The sequence below is a fragment of the Arachis ipaensis genome, chromosome B3 (assembly GCF_059453495.1).
Source record: "Arachis ipaensis isolate K30076 ecotype BB chromosome B3, ASM5945349v1, whole genome shotgun sequence".
NCBI classification, from domain to species: domain Eukaryota; kingdom Viridiplantae; phylum Streptophyta; class Magnoliopsida; order Fabales; family Fabaceae; genus Arachis; species Arachis ipaensis.
This window is the reverse complement of record NC_142438.1, coordinates 11,425,471-11,450,772: the sequence shown is the minus strand read 5'-3', so window position 1 is coordinate 11,450,772 and position 25,302 is coordinate 11,425,471. Positions and strand designations below refer to the sequence as shown.

General features: G+C 31.4%; 3 protein-coding genes across 6 annotated transcripts; 1 reads left to right on the top strand and 2 right to left on the bottom strand.

The window, feature by feature from the left end:
- Window positions 1-1,407: 1,407 nt before the first annotated feature.
- LOC148569848 (uncharacterized) lies at window positions 1,408-5,634 on the bottom strand. The gene is made up of 3 exons (XM_088506672.1): window positions 4,588-5,634; window positions 4,323-4,482; window positions 1,408-3,458 (listed from the first exon to the last, which is right to left on the bottom strand). Exons 1-3 carry the CDS (start codon window positions 5,632-5,634, stop codon window positions 1,408-1,410), a joined length of 3,258 nt encoding a protein of 1,085 aa, XP_088362798.1.
- Window positions 5,635-9,474: 3,840 nt separating this feature from the next.
- Window positions 9,475-13,975, top strand: TRO (histone H3K4 methyltransferase TRAUCO). Of its 4 annotated transcripts, XR_015907525.1 has the most exons (4): window positions 9,476-10,792; window positions 11,146-11,216; window positions 13,167-13,214; window positions 13,356-13,975. XR_015907525.1 is itself a non-coding variant. In XM_016336146.3 (2 exons), the coding sequence occupies exons 1-2, from the start codon at window positions 9,631-9,633 to the stop codon at window positions 13,619-13,621; spliced, it is 1,428 nt and encodes a 475-aa protein (XP_016191632.2). In that variant the 5' UTR covers window positions 9,475-9,630; the 3' UTR covers window positions 13,622-13,975. The 4 variants fall into 4 exon arrangements, 2 of the variants coding, with proteins under 2 accessions (XP_016191632.2, XP_020973787.2); XR_015907526.1 differs by lacking the exon at window positions 11,146-11,216 and having other exon boundaries at window positions 9,477-10,792; window positions 13,140-13,214; XM_016336146.3 differs by lacking the exons at window positions 11,146-11,216; window positions 13,167-13,214 and having other exon boundaries at window positions 9,475-10,792.
- Window positions 13,976-14,362: 387 nt separating this feature from the next.
- On the bottom strand, window positions 14,363-23,048 carry LOC107629550 (ABC transporter G family member 15-like). Its single transcript, XM_016332367.3, has 8 exons — window positions 22,694-23,048; window positions 20,306-20,385; window positions 19,149-19,610; window positions 17,585-17,707; window positions 17,336-17,467; window positions 16,132-16,689; window positions 15,545-15,652; window positions 14,363-14,816 (listed from the first exon to the last, which is right to left on the bottom strand). The coding sequence occupies exons 1-8, from the start codon at window positions 22,932-22,934 to the stop codon at window positions 14,460-14,462; spliced, it is 2,061 nt and encodes a 686-aa protein (XP_016187853.1). The 5' UTR covers window positions 22,935-23,048; the 3' UTR covers window positions 14,363-14,459.
- Between the last annotated feature and the right edge of the window lie 2,254 nt (window positions 23,049-25,302).

The following is a 25,302-nucleotide window of genomic DNA, read 5'->3' as shown; positions in this document are numbered from 1 at the left end:
TCTTAAGTACACATGTTTAGGTTATAATTTTTATTAAAATTATAAAAAAATTTAAATTTTTAAATATTTATTTTATATTTATTAAATAAAAAATTTAAAATTTTTTACTAATAATAAATTTATCATATACTCTTAAGATACATATTAATTAAATTTTTATGATTAAAAAAAATCATGTTAATGTCAACATGTTTACGTGTGTAATTAGAGTTTGTCTACCATAACATCAAGTTATTTAGGTTGTAAGGGATTACAATTTTTCTTGGAATTTAATTAATATTTTTAGAATACATAATAAAATTATTAATTAAGTTTGAAAAAAAAATTAATTTTTAATATATTTAATATATTTTTATTAAAATAAATTATTTAAAATCTTTTAGAGTGAAACCCTGATAATTATCTCGAAAGGACAACGAGACTCTCAAGAAAAAAAAACACCCAATCCAATCCCTGATATTTTTTTGGTACTGATTAACTTCTGTGCCAAAAAAATAACATTAACTTTTTTTTGACACAGAAGTCTCGTTGTCCTTTCGAAGTAATTATCAGAGGTCGAGTTAAATTTTTTTTTCAAGAACCTCGTGGTCTTTCAAGATAATTGTCAGGACTATTTTAAATTTTTCTCAATCTTTTATTACTACCAACTTTAATTTATACTCTTAAAACTCATATTAATTAAACCCTTCTCATCTTAACACAATTTTCTTACCTGAATAATGTCACAAACCAATAAAATTGGGAGTCTCCAACGTGGAATCCTTGACTATTCGCTAGTAATAATTAAGGACTATAAATATAATCAATGATGCCATCTAATTGTTTGACTCTCTTAATTGAATTTTTCAGCAAACGGATTTTGTTTTATTTTATATTTATTTATTTTTATAAAACAATTTCTTTTTATAAAACAATTTCTATATGAAATTCCCTGTAAGCCTTTTAGAATGCAATGTTAGACATTCTTTTATCTTTTATTAAGTAAAAAATTAATGAATTGAGGGATTTTATCTATTTAAGCTAAATAAATAGGATAAAGAGGGGAAAAAATAGATGGTTGAATGAATAAAATTACTCGCCCTCAAACATTCTTAAATAAGTAGTCTATTATTTTTTATATTGTAAAATGATACCAAACTTAAAATTCAAGTGAATTACAAAAATAATTATAAGAAAATAAGAAGGTTAATGATGTACTCTCATGTCATTGAAATTTAAAGTAATGAAAGAAGAATTAGAAAGAAGTGAAAAGAGAGAATAATTGATTAAAAGAACCACCGCAGAGTACTGAGTACCAATTACAATATATATAGCAAAAGGAAAAATAAATTACTAACTAATAGTGCTATAATTATGTCTAACAAACTAACCAACTTGACAGCTATACAAAAAACAAACTCTATTATGTTACATCCCCCGCAAGCTGGTATTACGTGGTTTGTGCAAATCAAGTAATCCCAGCTTGGAAAGCAAATGAGAGAATGGTCCTAGAGGAAGGGATTTAGTGAATAGATCAGCCGGTTGTTCACTGGAGACAACGTGCCTAAGATTAGAAACCCCTTCTTTGAACTTGTTTCGAGCCACATGACAATCAACCTCAACATGCTTGGTTCTTTCATGAAAAACATGCTTGGTTCTTTCATGAAAAACAGGATTTGAAGCAATATAGATAGCAGATTTATTATCACAGAAGATATCAACCGGAAGAGGAGGAAGAATGTTGAATTCCTTTAGTAGTTTGAGTAACCAAACGAGTTCACAAGTGCCATTAGCAAGGGCACGATATTCTGCTTCTGAGGACGACCTTGAAACTGTAGCGTGCTTCTTACTCTTCCAAGAAATAAGAGTTTGGTCAAGGAAGAAACAATAACCACTGATGGATTTTTGGGTGTCTTTACAAGCCCCCCAATCAGAATCAGTGTAACCAGATAGTGTGAAAGAATTGTTGACAGAGAAAAATAAGCCAGTTGCTGGTGATTGTTTTAGATACCGGATGATCCTATAGGCAGCCTTCAAGTGGGCATCAGTTGGTGAATCCATGAACTGAGATAGGCATCCAACAGAGTAGCTGAGATCTGGTCTTGTGTTAGTAAGGTACAGAAGTCTGCCCACCAATCTACGATAGATGGTTGCATCAGGAAGATGGGAGCCTGAAACCTTAGACAGAGAAGTAGTGTACTCCATAGGAGTAGATGCTGGTTTTGCACCAAGCAAACCGCAGTCTGTGATCAAATCCAATGCATACTTTCTTTGATACAGTGCAATACTAGCATTGCTTCGTGCTACCTCCATCCCAATAAAGAACTTAAGAAGGCCAAGGTCTTTAATTTTGAACTTATCATCCAAAAATATTTTGACAGCTTGAATTTCACTCAAATCATCTCCAGCTAACACAAGATCATCAACATAAACAAGAATAGCTGTGAAAGTTGTACCTGTGGATTTGGTAAAAAGCGAGTGATCATTTTCAGATGGAGTAAACCCCGGATCAACAAGTGCAGCAGACAACTTGATGTTCCATTGGCGACTAGCTTGTTTCAAACCGTACAAAGATTTTGTCAACTTGCAGACTAAGTTTGGATTGGAACACTGTAACCCCTTTGGAAGTTTTCTATAAACGTCCTCATGTAGGTCTCCATGGAGAAAAGCTGTATTCACATCAAGTTGATGAAGATGCCAATTCTTTGCTGCTGCAACGGTAAGAAGAACACGCACAGTGCTCATTTTCACAACGGGACTAAAGGTGTCAATGTAATCGACTCCAGGAATTTGAGTGAAACCCTGGGCAACAAGACGTGCCTTATGCCTCTCGATAGTGCCATCTGGGTGGAATTTTGTGCGAAAAATCCATTTACAACCAACTGCATTCTTTCCAGGAGGAAGAGAAGTGATGATCCAGGTTTTGTTTTGCTCAAGAGCAGTGAGTTCTGCCTCAATAGCCTTCCTCCAACAATCATGCATAACAGCCTCAGAATAGTGTTTGGGGTCCGAGTTATTTATGAGAGCAAAAGTGAAGGCCTGGTGCTTGGGAGTAAATAATGAATATGACAAATGGTGAGAAAGGGGATACTTACATGTTGAAGGTAATTGGGCCGCATTGATTGGATCTCTATGTGATGAAATATGGAAACAATGAAAACCTTTAAGATAAGAGGGTGTTTTTCTTTCTCGTTCAGACCTTCTCAAAACTGGTGCAGCAGATTGTGACTCAATATGAATGGATGAATGTTCCAATGGTGCCAATGCAGATGCTGAGTCTAAGGTGGCGGGTGATGCAGAATCTGTTATATCATGAAGAGATGCCATAGGTGATGTAGAAGTGGCAGATAAATCAGGTATAGTGTGTATGGTGTGAGGTGCAATTATGCCATGAGTATGCTCATATGAAGAAGTATGTGCAGAGTTATTATAAAAGAATGCAAAATGGTCAAAATTGGATGATTCAATTGAAGGCTGATCTATAGAAAAATCAGTGCTTGGTATTTGTTTGAATGGGAAATAGTGTTCATAAAATTCAGTGTTTCTTGATATAAAAATTTCTTTGGATTTTAAATCAAACAAAATGGACCCTTTTGTTCCTGATTGATAACCAAGAAAAACACATTTTCTAGCTCTAGGATCTAATTTTCTTCTATTAGTACTCAAAGTGGTAGTAAAAACAAGACAACCAAACACCTTGAGATGAGTCAAATCTGGTTTATTCTTGAAAAGTGCCTCATAAGGCGTTTGATGATTCAAGAAGGTGCTTGGTAGTCTATTTATTAAATGTATTGAATGTTGCATAGCATAGTGCCAAAAATATTTTGGCACATTAGAATGAAACAAAAGTGCTCTTGCAATACTCAGTATATGTTGATGCTTCCTCTCAACAATTCCATTTTGTTGAGGAGTTTCAACACAAGATGTTTGATGTAATATTCCTTTTGAGTTATAGAAGGAGTTCATTTTAAATTCCATCCCATTATCTGTTCTAATTTGTTTCACAACTTTATGAAATTGAGTTTGCACCATTTGAACAAAATTTTTTACTAACACTCTAGTTTCGGATTTTAGTTTCATGCAATAAATCCAAGTAAACCTCGTTTTATCTTCCACAATTGTAAGAAAATATTTATGGCCAGCAGTAGATAAAAGTGAGAGTGGTCCCCAAATATCTATATGTAACAAATCAAAAATATATTCTGATTGTGTATTACTAATGGGAAAAGACAATTTCTTTTGTCTAGCCAAGTGGCAAGAATCACAAACATGAGATGATGAAATGCATTCAATAAATGGAAATGTATTTTTCATGATTGACATTCTTTTGGATGGTAAATGACCTAGTCTAGCATGCCATAGAGTTCCTAAATCTTGCTGCACTGTGACATTTACAGAATGTGTGTTAACTTCTGGTGTAGTTAGTTTCCAAAGTTGAGCATCCATCACATAAAGATCACCAATGACTTTAGTTTGCCCAATCATCTTCAATGATGGGAGTACCTGTATCTCACAAAAAGAATCAGTAAATTTTAATTCACAATGTAATGACTTTGTGAGTTTAGACACTGAAATCAAATTATATTTAAAGTGAGGTATGAATAAAACATTGGTAAGAATCAAATGTTTAGAGAGTTGCACAGTGCCACAAATGTTTGTTGTAGTGGTAGAACCATCAGGTAGATTTACCAAAACTGGTCTCATATAACGAAAAGTTTTGAAAGACTCTTGAATATAGGATGCATGATCAGTAGCTCCACTGTCAAGTATCCAAGAAGTTTTAGTAAATTTTGATGATACACTCAAACAATGCCTACCTTTTGGTTGAGTAAGGGTGGCAGAAGAAGTAATGTGGTTTACACTATTTGAAGTTGGCATGCGTGGTTGTTGAAGGAGTGCTAGTAAGGTTTCCTTCTGATCTGGAGTCAACACAAGTACTGTATCATCGCTCTTTTTATCCTGGTTAGAATCAGCAATCTCAGCACTAGAATTCTCAACTATCTCGTCAGTGCTAAGTTGATTGGCTACTCGCTGCTTTTGGTGAGTAGGAAAGCCATTTTTCTTATAGCATGTCTCTGCTAAATGACCAATTCGATAACAGTAGCTACAAAACTTTGAAGTGTAGCATCGACTATAAGATTTTTGATTTTCTCCTCTGCCTGAATTTCGTCCACGGCCTCTGCCTCTTCCAGAAAATGAACTGCCTCCAGTTGAGGTTTGCACCTCTAAAGAGTTAGTCACTATGTTGCTATTTGACGGGTCACAATTCAATTCTTGCTCTTGTTGGGTTAACATAGATAGTACTGTGTTGATTTCAGGTAACGGCTTCATTAGCATGATTTGTGATTTAACATTTGAATATTGCTCATTCAATCCTTTTAAGAATTTGACAACATATTCCTCAGAAGCATAGTCTCGAACAATTCGTAATCCACATGAACATCCATTAACACAAGCAACACAACTAGGAATAGCACGTAAATTTTCTAATTCTTCCCAAATAGCTTTCAACATAGCAAAGTAAGAGGTAACAGTAAGATCACCTTGTTTGAGTGCATAAAATTCTTCTTTTAACGCACCAACTCGAAAGACATCTCCCTGTGAGTAACGACGTTTTAAATCATTCCACAAGTCTGGAGCTGAGCTAATCCACATCACGCTCTTAGCGATTTCAGGGCTGAGAGAGAGGTTGATCAGGAGAGGAGAAAATTGTTACACCTATCCCATGCTTCAAAATTAGGATCACCTTCACCTGGTTTTAGAATGGATCCATCGAGGAATTTCACCTTGTTCTTCGATCTGAGTGCTCTCCACATATTGTGCGACCACTGATAATAATTTTGAGGTGTCAATTTAAGCGGAATTAGAGCCAAACCAGGATGAAGAAAATAAGGGCTAATCGGATCAGAAATTGCAGAAGAGGAACTAGATCTGTCAAGATGTGCCTGGAATTGAGAGAATTGACGCATGAAAGCGGTGAAATTCTCAAAATCTGCAGCGGAATTTGATGAAGGGCTTGCATTCGGATTAGCTAAATTATCTGCCATAGTTGGATCTTCCATGTAAAATGATACCAAGCTTAAAATTCAAGTGAATTACAAAAATAATTATAAGAAAATAAGAAGGTTGGTGATGTACTCTCAGGTCATTGAAATTTAAAGTAATGGAAGAAGAATTAGAAAGAAGTGAAAAGAGAGAATAATTGATTAAAAGAACCACCGCAGAATACTGAGTACCAATTACAATATATATAGCAAAAGGGAAAATAAATTACTAACTAATAGTGCTATAATTATGTCTAACAAACTAACCAACTTGACAGCTATACAAAAAACAAACTCTATTATGTTACATATATATTAAATAAATCTTAACTTTATATTAATAATTTATATTTAAAAGGATAATGTGTTCATGTTAACCATATTTTAGTAAGATTAAAAAAAAAAATATATAACTATTAATTTATTATCTCTGATAACAAATTATTTTTTAAAAAAATGTTATATTTCTTTTTTTTTTTAAAAAAGTATTAGCATTTATCTAACAAAATAAAGAAAGATAAAATGCTTTTAGGGAAAAATAATTGAATCTCCCATTTATTCCAATAAGATTAATGCTTGATGGGTTGTGGCAACACTGGATAGTTGGTGATAAACTTGGTACAATTAATAGTCTCTTGAAATCAGTTGTCTCCTTTATGTATGGACTTGTCTTGATTCTTTTTTAAGTTTTCTTCCAAAAATTGATTACCATTCAGGTAGTCGATCAAGACTGCTTCCTTTGTCGTCATCAGTTGAAGGATTCAGCAATAAGTAAATTCGAGTTAGACTGAAAGTAATTAGAAATTGCGATCATTTTATTAGGATGGAGTGTAACTGGTTTAAGTTGAAGGCCATAAATATCTGTTCTTTCTTTAACTTAAATAAATGTTGATGATTCGAATCTTATTTTATGTATATATTAATTTATTGATATTTAACTAGAATTTAGATCTACAGCAAATTTAATTATTGTCTTGTGAAAACTTAAAAATTCTCAGAAAAATAAAAATCTTTTGGTGAGTAGCTAGAAAACCATATATCATATCATATACTACTACATTTATAAATTATAATTGATGTTCATATTGCTAATTGTGGTTAATTAGTTCCTAGCATATGACAGCAGCAAAAGCAAAAAGAAATTCAATTGAATGTGGCCCCCTATAATCAACTAACTGGTCAGGTCTTCACGCGGCATTACCAGTCAACCAACCACCCTCCCACTCCTATTTCAATTTTCTACGATCTTATACAAACCAATTTAAATCTATCTCTATATATGCTCTCAAATTTTGTATACCATTTTTTTATGTGTTACAACTTACAACCGAGGTTTAAAACTGAGAAGTTATGCATACCTTTCGGCTCTCACTCACTCATTCTTCCTCTATTTATATATATATATATATATATATATATATATATGAGTGTAGATTGATAATAATGTAGCTGAAATTTAAGTTTGTTTTTGTTCTTTGTGTTGTACTTATTTGACTTACTGCCACTGGAACAACTTTCTTCTAATAGGAACTTAGGAAGAATCTTAAGAGCTTCAAAGTCGCTCAGACTTATACCAAAGTTAGAAACATATGTATTCACATTCATTTATTTTTAATTGACTCGACCAAATTTGTCTCTCTGGTCTTCTGTTTCCTCAATTTTCTTTCTTTCCTTCTTTATTTTCAGTGGCTCAAGAACCTACATTTGTTCACACTTCATACCGGGTTAATTCAAGAATCTAACTCAATGTGAAACATTACTATCAAAGTCTCATTGGTTATTGCTCAGAATCAATTCAATTTTAGTGGTACATAATCTTGATGACAACCTACATTATTATTACCATCTACTTGTAATGCTATGATAATAATTGAAAAATAAGTTACACCATATATGAAAAAGTTTAGGACCAACAACTTTATTAAATTTTGACCAGCATATAACCAACAAAAGAAAAGTAAGTAATTTCACACTATTGGATAAAATCTCACACCATTAAAAATATCATTGATAGCTACAAATCACAAAAGTTGCTGGCCCTAACACTCCTCTATTCATTATATATATCCGTATATTATTTTCTAAACTAGAATATATGATTCCCTTTTCCACCCTACAAATAAGGGAGTCACTTAGATAAAGACGCTGAAAACGTCTTTTTATAAAGATGTTTTTTAATAATTAAAATTTAACACATATTATCGATTAAATCATGTTACTTTTGTCAAAATTAGAATAGACAAATTGATTTGACCGAAAAATGGTGAATCAAATCGTGAACTGGTCTAAATTAATATTATTTTTTATAGAGAATGACTACAATACCCTATTATTCTATAATAAAGATATTGTAGTCATTTTTTATAAAAAAAATAATATTAATTTAGACCAGTTTAAAATTTGATTTACCATTTTTTCGGTTAAATCAATTTGTCTAGCCTAATTTTAACAAAAATAACATGATTTAATCGATTATATATGTCAAATTTTAATTACTAAAACACATTTTTAAAAAAAGACATTTTAGACATCTTTATTTAAGTGGCTCCCTAAAAAAAGATGCTTCCTTTCTTAATTGTTCATTTGAATGGAAAGTTGGAAACCACCATGCTGCATGATTATTGATTCATATTGATTTCATTACCTCTCTTCCTAATTTGATGAGCCATACATAAAACAATCCCGCTACGTTAATTGTATTTAATGGAAGTGTCTTTGTGGATGTGTTTAATAAAAATATTTTTTTTATAACTGTGTTTAATAAAAGTGTCTTTATAGATATATTTTCTGTGTCTCTTTATATATGTGTTTAAAATATAATAATTAATTATTATTGACAATAAGTTGACAGATAATATGTTGATATCCTATACTTTTTTTATATAAAATTATGATGTTAAATATACATAAAAAATCAACCACCAATCAATAATATTTATATAAAATATATATTAAAATATAAAATATACATTAAATTGATTGTCAAGATTATACCATTTGAGGTATAACATATTGGCTACCAAATCTCAGTTATCAAATAGTAAAATAAGTAAATAAATCCGGAATGAGCAAATCTCCTAATCCGAAGTTATTGGGATATTTGCACATGCCAATAGGTTTTTTTTTTTTTTTTGTCGATGGAATAGACAATTCTCAATTCTAGGTTACATAACACATCCACTCACATACACTAAAAGTTCTATCACTACCCAACTATAGCTGGGATTCGAACTTGAGATGTGGCCTCACAGAGGCCAACATATTGGCCATTGGTGCAATGCCTCGGCCACATATGCCAATGGTTTTTATGTCGTCTCTTCCTGTTCTTTTTTTTTTTGAAACAAGGTCTCCAGTTTTCGTTTATGATAGTCACTATTGGGCCTAAAAACAATAGGCCCAGCCCAATCCAAAACACTTCATAAAAACGAAACCCAACCCAATTGAGTAGTTAAGGAATATTCTGTCGCTGTCAGTTCAGAGTTCTGAGTCTCAGAGTGTCTCTGTTATCGGAAGCGCTCTCGTTTCTTCGCCGAACCTCATAGAGTCATAGTCATAGTAGTTGCACTCGAAAAATAAAATCAAATAAAGAAAAAACCCTAGAACCGCCATGGATAATTTAAAAGCTTCGTACAAAGACGAAGAGGAAGAAGACGGGGCACCAACCACCGCTGCCGTTGCGGCGGCGGCCGCTGCCGCTGACGCCGTCGTTGGCGACGCCGCGATTCCCAGTGACGCGGTAGCTGCCGGAGGAGGCACCGATACGGAATCAGCCGAAGTTCCTCCTGTAACAACCACCAGCACCGCCTCCGACACGCCAACGGAAGCCCAAAACGACGGCAGATCGGAGCCCGACCCTTCCGACATGTCTGATGACGAACCCGTCTCTGACGAAGGTTCCCTGAAGAAGTCGCCGAAGTCGCCTGCAAGAGACGATGGCGGCGGCGGTGACAACGACGAGGACGACGAGGAACCTCCACCGAAGAAGCAGAAGCAGCTCTCCAAATTGACCGCTGAAACCGTTACCGTTAAGATCGAATCTTCTCCGGTAGCTGCGGAATTGCCAGAAGGAGCTAGCAACGGCGACGCCAATGCGGCCGTGTCAACGCCGGCCACAACGGCCACGGGAACAACGGGGACGAATTCGAAGAAATCTAAGAAGAAGAACAACAATGTGTGGGTAACGAAATCGAAGAAATCAAAGAAGAAGAACAAGGCTAACAACAATAACAACAATCACCACGGCGCAAACGGCGAAGACACGGTGCTTATAACGCCGGTGCCAAGGTTCCCAGACAAGAGCGACGACACGGCGGAGATGAAGATCTGCCTCTCGAAGGTGTACAAGGCGGAGAAGGTTGAGCTGAGCGAGGACCGAATGGTGGCAGGGAGCACGAAGGGCTACAGAATGGTGAGGGCAACGAGAGGGGTGGTTGAAGGAGCGTGGTACTTCGAAATTAGGGTTTTGCATTTGGGGGAAACAGGGCACACACGGTTGGGGTGGTCCACTGAGAAAGGTGACTTGCAGGCACCGGTTGGTTACGATGGGAATAGTTTTGGGTATAGGGATATTGATGGGAGTAAGGTGCATAAGGCTCTGAGGGAGAAGTATGGAGAAGAAGGGTATAAGGAAGGTGATGTTATTGGTTTCTATATCAACTTGCCTGAAGGGGAGAAGTATGCCCCAAAGCCACTGCATTTGGTTTGGTATAAAGGACAGAGATATGTTGTTGCTCAAGATGCTAAGGAAGATCCTCCCAAAGTTGTGCCTGGTGAGTGGTTTTTCTTTTCTTTTTCTTTGTTTTTGTCATGAACTCTGTTATCTTTTACTTTGGTGTAGTTGGTTTTCTGTTTAGTTATTGTGATTTTTGGTGTTTGAGGGTTGTGAATTAGAACTTCAGTTTTTTAGTGGGAATGAAGGCTGAATAATGGGGTTGATGGATGTGATGTGTTATTAGTATTTAACAACGGATGCTTGATTTTTGCTAACTTAGTGGTTTAGCCCAAATTACTTGTTTGTGATTTAGGGTAATGGGGAGGGGGAGGATTTTCAATCATTTTTGTAGTACTGCATGGTTGTGAATGGTTTGATACATTGAGTTATGGAATCCATTATTTTATCTAGACTCGGAAGCATGTGGAGAATACAGCTTGCCATGTTTTCAATCAAAGCCATTTAATGGAAATTGGTAGCAGGTATGGAAGAAGGGAAAGCATTTTAAAAATATGTAAGATATACAAAGCAGATCTGCAGAACATACTGAATAAAAAGTGAAGTCCTTCAACCAGCCATTGCATAGTTAACGGCTGTGAACGATTAATACCTCACGAACAAGCAAAGAAATAGTCAGAAATGCATGTGTCTGTTATTTGTGTGAAGGTGGCCAGAAATAGTCTGAGATTTTGCTCAGAACAGAGACTAGGCACTTAAGATTAAGAAAGCAGACATGAGAGATAGATGGCAGTGATGACACTTTGAGAGTAGCTACCTGAGATGAGATACTTTGTCCAAGCGTGCCCCTCACAGCCAAGAAAAGATGAGAGGGAAGAGAGTGAAATTTGACTGTTGAATGAGGTTTCCCTTGTTTTTCACAAGAGTGGGAAGAGTCAGAAAAATATCCTCTAAAATTTTATAAACTATAGGTTAGAGGATATGAAGCATGGACACTTGTTTTAGGTTGTTGTGTCCACATGTTGGACATATTCCAGATAAACACTTGTCCGACTTGCTGGTGTTCTGTGTCAAACTGTCTTCATAAAAAATAAAAAGTATTTCTCTAGACATGCTTTGACACACCCAAATATGATTGCGTATTGGCATATCTAATCTCATTCTTGGTTTATATTCTTGAAATGAGTTTAGAAATAATGTATATTATTAATTATTAATACAAAAAGTTATCTAAAATATTTTGTATAATTAAAAAACACATCAAAAACAAAAGGCTAGTTTGTACTTTAATATCAATAAAATTTCAAGCTATTATTATAATTTATTTACAAAATTCTATATATTTTATATATATGTTCTGTCCTTATACCTAACAAATTTGAAATTAGCGTGTCGACATTCTTGTGTTGTGTCATACCTCGTGTCCGTTAGACCGTGCTCCATAAGTTATAGAGGTGAGGGCAACGAAATTTTCATATGGCTCCACTATTTTCCCTTAGGTGGATGCAAGAACTTTGTTTTTAATACCTTTAGAAGCAATTTACCTATAAACTTCCTGAATGCCATGTGTTATATCGTCCTTCATCATTGATATCAGTGGCCATAAAAGCATATTGCTATGGCTTCATTTTTAATTCTCTCATTCTTGCTATTCTTTGCTCAAATTGGTATATCCTCTGTGTCAAAAATTCGAATCCTTCTCATAAAATGCCTAGTGTGGTTCTTTGGAAGATAATGTGTGTGTGTGTTAGAAGTAATGCTAGGCTTGTTCCTCTATTGGATTGGTAGACATTGTCATTCTTCCCATTTGACAAAAAGTTTGAATAGTAAGTTATGGATCTAAGACTACATTGGGCCCTCCTTTCTACATTTAATTCCTTATGGTTGGGAATAGACAATAGAAGGTAAAAAAGGGAAGAATTTTGCAAAGGATCAAGCTCCTCTAAAGTGAGGTTGGTAAAGTGAAAAAGTGAGAGTCTAATCACCCTTGATTCAAGATAGTGGGATGCATACGTTATGATTATTATAAGTTCAATGGTAATCAATATCTCACTTTATCATTTTACTAATCTCCTCATTTTAGAGAATCTTTTTCCGCTTGGGAAATATAGGAGATATGAGACTGCAATGTTGGAATAAGGTCATTGATGGTATTGCTTAGCTAGATTTGTCCAAGAACCAGGATGTATGTAAAAATTGGCACATAATTTTTGTGGATACATTAATTGATTGACCCTCAATATAAAATTGGTTGGAAGTGGTTAATAATGCAGAACAGTAAATTTATTGGTTTCTTTATGGCTGTTAATGGAGTTGTTAGACAAAACGCAATTAGATACAATCTAGGCAAATGATAATTGTTTTTGGATCTGGGATTTGATTGTATGCTGCATCTTTGGTTCATTATACACTATAGATATAATCACATTCCTTTTTGAATTCCGCAGACTGAATATCTGCTTATTGGAAACTAGGTGTGCTTGCTCTGTCTTGTTGGTTACTGTAGTAGCAAATCAGATTTTGTAAGTGTCATTGCTTGTGCTGTTATAAATTAAATTCCCTTGCCTATAATATAAATTTTGAATTTCCTTTGCTGTAAGTTGTATTCTAAGTGTTCGATGTTTATAAAAATCACCTGATTCCAAATATCATGTTGTATGCAGGAAGTGAGATATCTTTCTTCAAAAATGGCGTGTGCCAAGGTGTAGCTTTCAAGGATCTTTTTGGTGGTCGATACTACCCTGCTGCTTCAATGTATACTCTCCCCAATGAACCAAACTGCATGGTCAAGTTCAACTTTGGCCCCGACTTTGAATTCTTTCCTGAGGATTTCCAAGATCGGCCGATTCCCAAGCCAATGATCGAAGTTCCCTACCATGGTTTTGATAATCGAGTTGAAAATGGAGAGGCCACTGAGAAGAAACCGTGAAAAGGTTGATGCAGTTTGCATATATTATTAACTACGACTCTGCCTGCAAAACCCTAGCGGTGCACACGCACTCTGCCTCTGCTGCATTTGATATATTTCTTTTTTTTTTTTTCAATTTTAAAAGAAACTTACATTCTTTTCTGTTTCAAGCTTGATCCACTGTACACCGTACCAGCTGAAGGTGACCTATGATTGCACCACCTTTGAAAAGTGTATGTGCTGCACACATGGTCTTATTCTTCTGTAACTCTAGATGGTTCCTGAATTGACTCAAATGACTAGCTTAGCTGTGTAAACTTATGAAACAGAGAAATTGTTCAAGTCGAATATATAAGAATTTCATGGCTTCGATAAGATATTATGCAGTTTCTCTGGCCTTGTATCTTTCCAATATTCTTTTTCTTTTACATCTGTTATATCCATTGTTTACTATGCAGTTATGCATGATTCTTTCACATAATTCGTTACAATCAAGTAAATGGCCTTTGTTCTCAGTACAGGCAAACTTAGAAGAATATAAGAAACAGATACCAAGTGAATATGAATCCCCTCATAGAAAATGGCCTATATGTCGCAGATGGGTTTTTCAAAGCGTAATGATACTCAGGTATAATGCAGTACCACCAATGATATATAGTACATAATATATAACTTCAGTGAACTTATTTTCCTTATATATCTGTTTCATTGTAGATAATGAAATAAGAGACATATTTCAACGTTTTGTTTTGGTCTTTTTTGGTTTCTAAATAAGTAAATTGTAAATTGTATAAGTTCTTTGCTTTGCAAGGGTTCTGATACAATATCAGTAGTATGTTGTTGTGTGATTGTTGTATCTTTAATGAATTGGTGAGTTGAGACCCTCTTGAGAAGACAAGGGATGCAGTGTTTGGTGCCTCTTTGAAGAGAAAGATGGTGTTTTCCTGAAAGATGGCCTCTTCTTGATGCGTTGCATTGCTTGCTTTGCATAGATACTATAAAGGAAATGTGAAGCGGGGTCTTTGAATCTGAGAATGATAAAAAAGAGAACTCTATGCAGTATGAGGATGAACACGACAGCAGCTAAGTCCCACCATTTTGAATATTCAATTCTCATGCCAAGCATGGTTGTGAGTATGGTTTCTCCTTTCAGCTTTGGACCACCTGGTACTAGAGGATCAAACTCCAGCCCAAGCAAATCATTCTTGAATGCTCCCTGCATCCCCAAGAATCATTATTTGGTAAGTCGAATGAATAATGATACATGTGCTCACTTTGCATTGTACATAAATTCTCATTACTATCAAGATGAAGTGTAATTCCCACAAATAGTAATGATCATGTGAGTCAACTGGTTATTCAATACGAAATGAACTAAACACTTTTGGAGTTGAATAACAGATTACTACAGTTTATCATTAGAATCTCGAGATGTAAACTACTTATAATTTGTCATTTTATAATTTTCATATTACAATACTCACCTACACTACTTACGCACTCACACACACAATACTAAGGGTTCACACAATTACACCCACATCTAGCTCAGACAGCTCGAACCCGAGTGGGATCTTTCCGGAGGCACGAGATATGCCATTAGTACAAGCCTCCATTTGATGAAGTTATTTTTTTTTTTTAGAATAAATTACCATTTGTACCTATAAAAGATACAGATGCTGACAAATGTATCCATATAAGAATAAAACGATAATTATAACTAGAGAAGATGGCTTCCGTGTGCTTAGAGTACCCGGACGTTGATTACACAATTGGTCCGTTAGGGTATTTTCGGCACACAGAAACTATCTTCCGTGGATATAATTGTCGTTTTATTTTTATATGGATACATTTAATTTGTTTTTTTTTTATGTTCATTTGATCATAACATACTTTTAAGAGTTTTTATAATGGTAATGATGCTGATGAAGTTATTATTATTACCTGTAATCCCCATGCCCCATAATTAATGTATGAAATTGGGTAACGCCAGAAGAATTTGGGAAGATCAGGGATCTGACGGAAGTAGCCAGCAGTCATCATCATTACACCCTGCACCCATGTTACAACAAGTAATTAATAATAATTATGTTCAAATGGTAAAAATTAGAATAAAGGATACTTTTTGTTCAAAAATATTTTTAATGTTTAATTTGCTTTAATTTCGTCTCTAATATATTAGATAAGTTAGAAGGATAAAATTAAAACTTATTGAAAATGTTAGCAAAAAAATTGAAATTTATCGAAAACGTTAGGGACAAAATTAAAACAAATAAAATATTAAAGATAGAATTTAATTTTCATACACTGTCAGTATAAAGTAAAGTAGTTTTAGATGTGCATCCAATTATGTAATGTCATATCAGTAAAATAACTATATTTTATATTGACCGTGTGAATGGTCATCTAAAATAACAGATGTAACTGCACTGCCAATATATTAAAATTAAACTTATTAAAAATATTTTTAAAACTTTTCGAAAATAATAGAGACAAATTTAATACTTTACTTTTAAAATTATATGACTTACAATATATCCTGCTCCTATTATTACTCCCATGAGGAAGTTGGGAACTAATGAAGCTATGATCATCATGGAACTCTCCACAACCGCAATGCAGCCAATAAGATCAAGGGTGATGTAACAAAGATGTGAAAATTCTGGACGAAACTTGACCATATAATACGTTATGGTGGCAGTGGCAATGGACATCATTGAAACAAAGGGAAATGAAGAGAGAAAATTTGATAGAATGTAGACACTAATTCCATAGTATCCATTAAGCCTTTCTTTATAAAACACCTTCATTTCCTCTATGAAGGAGGGGAAGCCTCCAATGGACAAGAATGTCATGAAACCAGAAATGAAAGCCCCACATGCACCTCTTGCAAAGATGGCTCTGTAACTTGTTCCAACATCAAAGAAGATTGTTCCAACAGATAAAGATAATGCTATGTAGATTGCTAGCCTTATCCAATAGTATCCTACATCCCTACTCATGTTCACCAAAGATCTATGAGTCAATGTTGTTAGTTGCTTCCACCATTTCGCTTCATTCTTGCTTTTGCTTTCACCATCATATCCTTCCTGGAGTAATAATAATAATGATGATTTAGTTAAAATGTGTCTTAAAGATTTTTAATTATAAAATTTTTAAACTTTTTAATCCAATAAATACATACAAATATATTTGAAACTTTAACTTTGTATGTTTTTTTCTTTTTTTATAAAAAGAATTTCAATTAGTAATTTTTACATGTGTTCTAAAAATATATATTAGTTAAATTCTAATAATACTGATAATATCTATAATTTTTTACTCGCTATATATGATTTGACATTAAATTAAATTACTCCTTCTACTAGAAACAAAAATATTCGAAAAGCAATAAAAAATCAATCTAAAAAAGATCTAAAATTATTTTATTTTATATTTTTTAACTATTATTTATTTTATTTTATATTTCTTAATTACCGCTTGAATAATGGATTAATATTATGTGTAATAGGTATATAATTATGAATAATATAGGTTTAATTATAAATATTAAATTAAATAAAATAAAATAATTTTCAATTGTTATCTCCTAGTAGTATTATACAAAATACTAAAAGTTCATTACCATCACTTTTTATTTTTAATGAATCTTTGAAGTTTGAATTAATGTATCTAAATGTATTAATTTAAAAATATACTAAAAAGTGAGATAGAAAGGATAAAGAAATAACTTACAAAGTTGGAGATTTGTTTGATTCTAGTTCTTGCGGCGGTTGCATACTCAGACCAACGGTATCTCTCAATGAGTTTTGCTCTGATTGCGGCAGTTGATAAGTTCCCTAATGATGGTGTTAATGAGTTGTGTTCCTGAAGATGAAAAGCAATAATAATAATAATAATATAATATTAATTAAATTAATTAATTACTCAATGAATTTAATCAAGGGAAGTGATGATTTAATTATGATATAAAGAACATAATACATGGATTCTTTGGGAGGCCATGATGGTGGTTGTGACAGTATCAAAGTCTGAATTAATACAGCGGAGGAAATGATCAGAAGGGTTTCTTCTACTTGGACATGGGAACCCTGCTTTCCCAAAGAACTGCACAAATAAATGGACAAAATCATTTTTCTCATCAAAATAGGCTTTTGTGATCTAAGGCTCTAAGCACCTAAGCTAAACACATCCAAAATATTGAAAAAAATTTAATATGAATTTTTCACCAAAACTTCCTCTAAAATATGTTTAGAGGGAAAGAATTGAGTAAAATGATAAATTAGATCCTCGAAGAATTAATGTCGAATTAATTAGTCCCTGAAAAAAATTATCAATTTGGTCATTTATGATAGTAAACAGTAGATAAATAGAGTAAAACTTTATGAAAGATTGTCATATAGATAACAATTTTTAGAACGAAACTTCATCTGCTTTTAGTAGAATACATGATAAATAAAGCACAATTGATAATAATTATATAAAAATAAAAAAATAATAAATATTTCACCTCATGTAATAACGAAATAACTCTATTTCATTTTGCATTGTCCATCGACGATAATACATACTTTATTAACTTTAAAAATACATGCAAGTCAATCTCCAAATATTTTGGTCATTTAGTGGTTGTTTTATATGATTTTAAATTATTAAAGCCAATTTGTGCATTTTCCAAAAGAGAAAGAATTTGAATCTTTTAAATTTTAAATTTTTATTTTAGAAAATAAAGTATGATCTTTTTTTTTAAATATTTTTTCTTGATTCTATCTATAAAATAAATAGTGAGAGATCACACTTTTTTCTCTAAAGTGAAATTTAAAACTTAGAGAATTTAAATATTAGTAAGCAACACTTTTTTCTTACATTTGAACCAACATTAACTAATTTTATACCTTTTTTCTCCCTTTAAAAGTGTTAAGTCCCTAACATTCTTCTTTAATTTTTAAAACTCAAGAGTTAAAACAACGTACATAACTTATGGTTCAAAAGTTTAAAATACATCTTCTAATACTTATTTGACAACACAAATTTTTTGTTTTGGTTGCCAACTAAGAAAGTAGGAGTGAAAGTTTTCTAATTTTTCAATGTATTTAATGTTATTTTTTCTCATTTATAATAATCTTTAGGCTATTTTATTACCTCTACATATTCTCAATTGTTGGTGTGTAATAACAAATGAATCATAATAATAGATAGATTTAATTATTCTATTAATTTTTATAATTTTATTAAATTTATAATTTTTTTAATTGAATCTCTACATTATTTTTAATTTTATAATTAAGTCATTGTCAGGATAAAAAAATATTAAAATTAATAGAATATTTTTTTATAAATTAAAGATACTCACAATTCAAAAATTAATTAGAACTTTGATTATATATGTTTTGGGAGGAATATTCTGTTAATCTTAACATTTTTTATACGAAAAAATTTAATTATAAAATTAAAAATAGTGCAAAGATTTAATTAAAAAATATATATAAAAATTTAATAAAACTACATAGAGCAATGTAGTAATTAAACCTAATAGATATATATGTACCTCGAGTGAGTTTTCAGTTGGTCCAAAATAAATAGTTTGGCCTCGAGAAAGCAGGAAGAGATCATCAAAAAGTTGAAAAAGCTCACTACTTGGTTGATGAATGGATGAAATTACAGTCTTGCCATCATGAGCAATGTTCCTCAAAGTTTGAACAACAAAATAAGCAGAGGCACTATCAAGGCCAGTGGTTGGTTCATCAAGGAATAAGAGACAAGGCCTTGTTAATATCTCAACTGCTATGCTTACTCTTTTCCTTTCTCCACCACTTATTCCTCTCAAATGCCAATTCCCTATAACCCTATCTGCACAATCTTCAAGACCCATCTCCATTATCGTTCCTTCTACAATCTCATTTACCTCTTCTTTCCTCATTCTTGATGGAAGCCTTAGATTTGCTGAATAACTTATTGTTTCTCTTACTGTTAGTGTTCCCAACAATATGTCTTCTTGGGTCACATAAGCCTATAGTACGAATGTTTACATAACAAAATAATATATTGATTAATTAAAATATAACAAAAAATTATTTATTTTTTTCTTGATATACTAATAAAAAAACCCTTTTTGTATAACTGTCCAATCACTTTAGTTCTTTAAATAATAATCATTTACATAGTAGATATAAAAATTAATCACCATAAATTTATATAAAAATATATGTATTATTTAATTTATTTGTATTATATATTTTATATTTTAATAGTATTTAATATAGATAATTAATTTAGTGACTATTTTCTTTTCTAACATGATTGAACAAACCTTCAACTAACAAACTTTCAAGTATATCTATTACTATCAATTTTTATACATCTGTTTAATTAATGCACATGTAGATGTACGAAAGATATGATGGCCAGATACAGTTATGCAAAATTTTCGTTTTTTTTTTTTTTTTGCTGTGAAAATTAGATGGACGATATATTTTGACATTATAATTTTTGGTATTTTTTAAATTGAGAGTTTGATTTTTGTACAACAAATTAAACCGTTTCATATTTGAAATTAATATCCTAATTCGAAAAGATATCGTTATTAATCCAATATCAAAAATAAAAAGTGGCAAAATTTTTCCCAAAAAGAAATAATAAGATATAAAAATGAAGGATATGGAATAATATACAAAAATAATATATATTGTGATCATAGTTACTTACAACACCACCATAGTCCAATCTTCTTTTCTTTCCATTTAAAAGCACATTTCCAGACAAGATAACATTCCTAGCGAGTCTACCTGTAATCAATAATTCCAATAATAATCTGAGGATGTTAATGTGCCACCATATATATTCATAATAAAAAATGTTATTTGTACATTAAATTAAAATTAATCACCAGTGTATTTGTGTACAAATATATGTGTAGTTTAATTTATTTTTAATGTATATTTATATTTTAACATGTATTTTATACTGGTGGCTAATTTTAGTAGCTGATTTTGGTGTACGCATAACATAATTCATTTATAATTTGTACATACACCTATTTCGTATATATATCAATGCTATGTAACGAACTATGCTTTATTATAATTAATGAAAATATTTCTCTTATTATTAATAACACCTTAAGAATTTGGTAACTGTTCATCATCACCATCCAACAATTTCTAAATCAATTAGTAGAGCCTACCGTCCGATACACATGATTCTGAAAATCTCCACCTACCTTAACTTCTTTTAGTAGTGCATGTTTAATTAATAATTATACAGAACATTTTCGGCGAGGCCACTGTTAGGGCAATATAATAATTTTATATTTAATTTCCATTTAAAGCATAAGCATTAATTTTTCCCTTGGTGACCAAAATACATGACAAATAATAGTGAAATTATTATTACTTGCAACCGTCTCTACCAAGGGTAGATGTTCAATAATAAATGAAATATGCTTTCTAAGATAATGTTCATCCAGATAGAGATGATTCTTTGTTTGATCCCATGAAATAAATAAATAAATAAATGAGGACAGTTGATGGTAGGGCTAACTTTAGCTATGTTAAAACTTTAAATAATTATCTTAGAAAGGCCAAGGAAGAATATTTTCTTTGAAATTAAATGAAGTGACAAATTAAATAGGATACTTTTTTTAAGTTTTCATATATTGCTCATTTATTCTATATAAAAAAGAATCTGTAGCCTGTAGGTAGTATAAATTATTATTGCTTATTATAGAATAAAAATAATCAATTTATATATATTAATAGTGTAAAATATTTTTACATTATTTATCTATTAATAGTAAAAAATAGTAATCATGCTATTTAACTTTCAACAACTGTTTTCTATGTTTTGTTGAGTTTTTGAAAAAATTTTTAGTTAATATTATCAAAGTATTATTTTATACTATTTTTGGCACTTAAAAAATAACCTCTACAATTAATTACCTACACCCTAATTATCTATGCAAGGACATGTTATGGGGCTCTCTTTGGCAGGGTAGAATGGAACATCATGATTTAATAACATGATAAACTACAGAGAAAGACTATTGGGTCTGTTTTACACAGTTATGCAATTACATCTATTTTTTTAGATGATCATTCATGTGGTCAATATAAAATATAATTATTTTTACTGATGTGACATTACGTAATTAAATACACGAGTAAAACTATTTTTTACTGACAGTGCATCAAAATTAGAGAAAAAATGTATCATCCACTTTTTACGTTAATTTTATATTAGAATCTAAATAAACAAATTTTAAACAACAAACTCCCTCCCCCCAAAAAAAAGAGAGAATAAAACAAGAACAAAAAGATGAAAGCCATTTTTGTTAACTTATCTAAACAAATATTCAACTTTTGCAGTATGGTGTCAATGTATCAAATAAAATTGCATGATTTGATGATTTAATATGAAAAATATTTGTCTTTGATCTAAAATAGATAGTCAATGGTAAAAGTTTCTGAAGAAAATCTTTATAATTTAATATGAAAAATATTTGTCTTTGATCTAAAATAGATAGTCAATGGTAAAAGTTTCTGAAGAAAATCTTTATAAGGGTAATTTATTCATTCCCATCTCGTTGGGAGATAACAATAACTAACCCCACCACCATTTGAAATAATAAATATATGAGAAAGAGACATACTTATCACCTTTCAATAAAGTACATTATTTTATTCTATTCTATCATAGGATGATTTGAATCATATCACAATCACATCTAAGAGAAGCATGCAAATTGAAACAATGAACATGATAATCATTAATCAAGTTACTAAAAAAAATGAAGGTTTTTGCAAATGGGTAGTTAATAGTTAATAGGATGTTTAGAAACTTTTATATCATAATTTAGACAAATTATAGAGTGTTTCTATCAACATGCATATTGGCCAATGCAAGGTTTCCCAATGGAAAGTAAAAAAATAAAATAAAATAATAATAATAATAATATAAAAAGCAAAATAGAAGTATATATAATAACGAACATGAAAGCTAAGGCATGAAGAAGCAAATATGAATGAATATTGAATATTATTATTATATTTGATGAAAAGATGGAAATGCAAAGAGTGATGAAAAAAGAATAAAAACCTGCCAAAGAATCAAGAAGAGTGGATTTTCCAGAGCCAGAAGGACCCATAATAGCCATGATTCTGTTAGGTTCAGCATACCCATTCAAGCCATTAAGCAACCTCTTTGTGTGTCCATTGCCAAAGTTTGGAACCACAACAGTTATGTCTTCCCAAACTAGGTACATTCCTCTCTTCTCACTTCCCTCATCATCACCATTACTTCCACTGCTAGTACTTGTAGTAATGCTTTTATTCTCCATTTCTCTCTCAAATCAACAATACTAGACAAAACCCTGTACTTCTAGTACTCTTTGGTTTTTGGAATTAATCAAATATCAAGTAATAATAATATTATATTATATATAACATTGCTGCACAGCTAGCTAGCTTAGATGTGTGTATGTATATATAAATGAAATGTGTGTGCATGATCCACAGAAATGGAAAAATGGGTCACCACTTACAAAGTCACTTTTTAGGTATATATTATTATTATTATTATTATTTTTGGATGAGAAATTAATTAATGGTTTCTTCGTTCTGATCTGTCCAAAACAAAACAACACAAGAGAGTAATATAGATAGGCAGGTATCGTTGTTAAATAATGATGATGGGCTTGGTGATGCATGTGAATTAATTAAGGAGAAGCTGAAAAGGACACATCTCAATCTCAACTAGTTAGGGCAACATCAACTAGAGCTTCTTCACTCTTCGGATAATTATGAAAAGCTGCCTCTACTTTTAGTTTTAAGAGAAAGGAAATAAGTTATATATATATATATAAAGATTAAAAGCTTGATATTTGCATGCAATAGACAAGTGCTTTATTTTGAGCAAAATAATTTATCGCTACCGTTAAATAAAATTTATATATGTTATTATTTTAAATTTTTTATTTTATTTTGTTTGCCAAATAATTCAAAGATTAATTATATTTTATAAAAATATAATATAATTATAAAAATTATTATCATATTATATATATAGAGTTAATATTTAATTTAATTTTTGAAATTTGAGGCCAGGCTCAAATTCATTCTTAAAATTACAATTGGCTTAATTTGAACATCAAAATTTACAATAATAACTCGTGTTAGTCCATGAACTATAATAATGAAGAATTTACAGAAAATTTGAATGAAATAAGTCTCAACCAACTATACCTACTAGAAAAGATTATAATGATCTTTTAGTTGTAAATGTCAAACGTATATGCAATTTCAATTTTTTTACATAATTTTTTGAGTTCTAATATTTAGTTTATTTCTTTTATTTAATTTTGTATTTGATTGCAGACATTTTTACGGGAGAAATTACAACTCACAAAATAAAATTTGACATTTGAAAAATAATGAAAAAAAAGTCATGATGGAACTTGATGGGCATGGACAAGGTCGAGATAATGGTGCGAATTTATTGGTAGGTGTAATGGTCCGTAAAGCAACGCTGTAAATTGGAAAGTCTTTGGTGCTGAAAATGTAGGGCGTGTGATAAATTTAGAGAAGTTGGTTGGAACTTTAGAGAAAAAACTATGGACATAAAGAAACCAAAATCCAATTGACGGCTCTATACAAATTTTTGTTATCAAAATATAGTAATAAAATGTTTAGTCTATCTAGTGATATATCAGACATTTAATTAGTGTATTTAATAAGAAATAGTTAAAATTTTAAATATATTTACTCTAAAAGATGTTAGAATTTTTTTATTTATGTTAAAATTCTTCTTATTTCTTATTATATATATACAAGTTTAGACTTTATTTATTTATTTATTATTATTATTATTATTATTATTAGTATTTTTTATGAAAAAATGTTAAATATTATATTTTTTAAAAAATTGATTTTTTTATTAATGTTATATATAAATATAATTTTAATTTAATAAAATTGTTTAATTAGAGCAAATTAGCACAAATTAGCCACGAATTGTATGTGAAAAACAACGTGAGCTAGCCACGAAAATAGTGTGATTAAATAATTTGACGTTAGCCACGAAAAAAATTGTGGCTAAAAAACTCGGCCTGCATAAATTAGCTATGAATGAAGTGTGGTAGAATTATACTTTTTGATTTGATTATTCTTATTTAGCCACGACATTATGCGTGGACAATATTATACAAATCGTGGTTCTTCGAAGGTTTTCATGATATTTAAAACTGTGGCTAATAACTCTAAAATCGTGGCAAATTAAAAATGCAATCCCCAATTAGCGACAAATATTATTTCGTGGCCAATGTATGGTTGCTACCATTATCTTGAAGTTTAGCCACAATTTTTTTGTGTGGCTAAACCCCTTATTTCTTGTAGTAGTGATTAAAATTAGATCTCCTATAAACTTTTATTGGTTTTCTAACATTCTCACCAAAACGACCATAACAAATTTAATTTGAAAAATTTTGGGACTCTGAAAGTAAGAGTTAAATTTCTGAAAGCTCTAATAATAGATCTCAATTACATATAGAATCAACTGAGCGAAAAATTCAAATCACAGGAAATTAATATATTAAATCAATACGTTGTTATCAGAAATCAACTTAAAAATTAATGCAAGTTATGATTACAAGTTTTAAAATTCATTAAAATTTTAAAAATTAAATTAAATTTGATCTCAAATTTCAGATA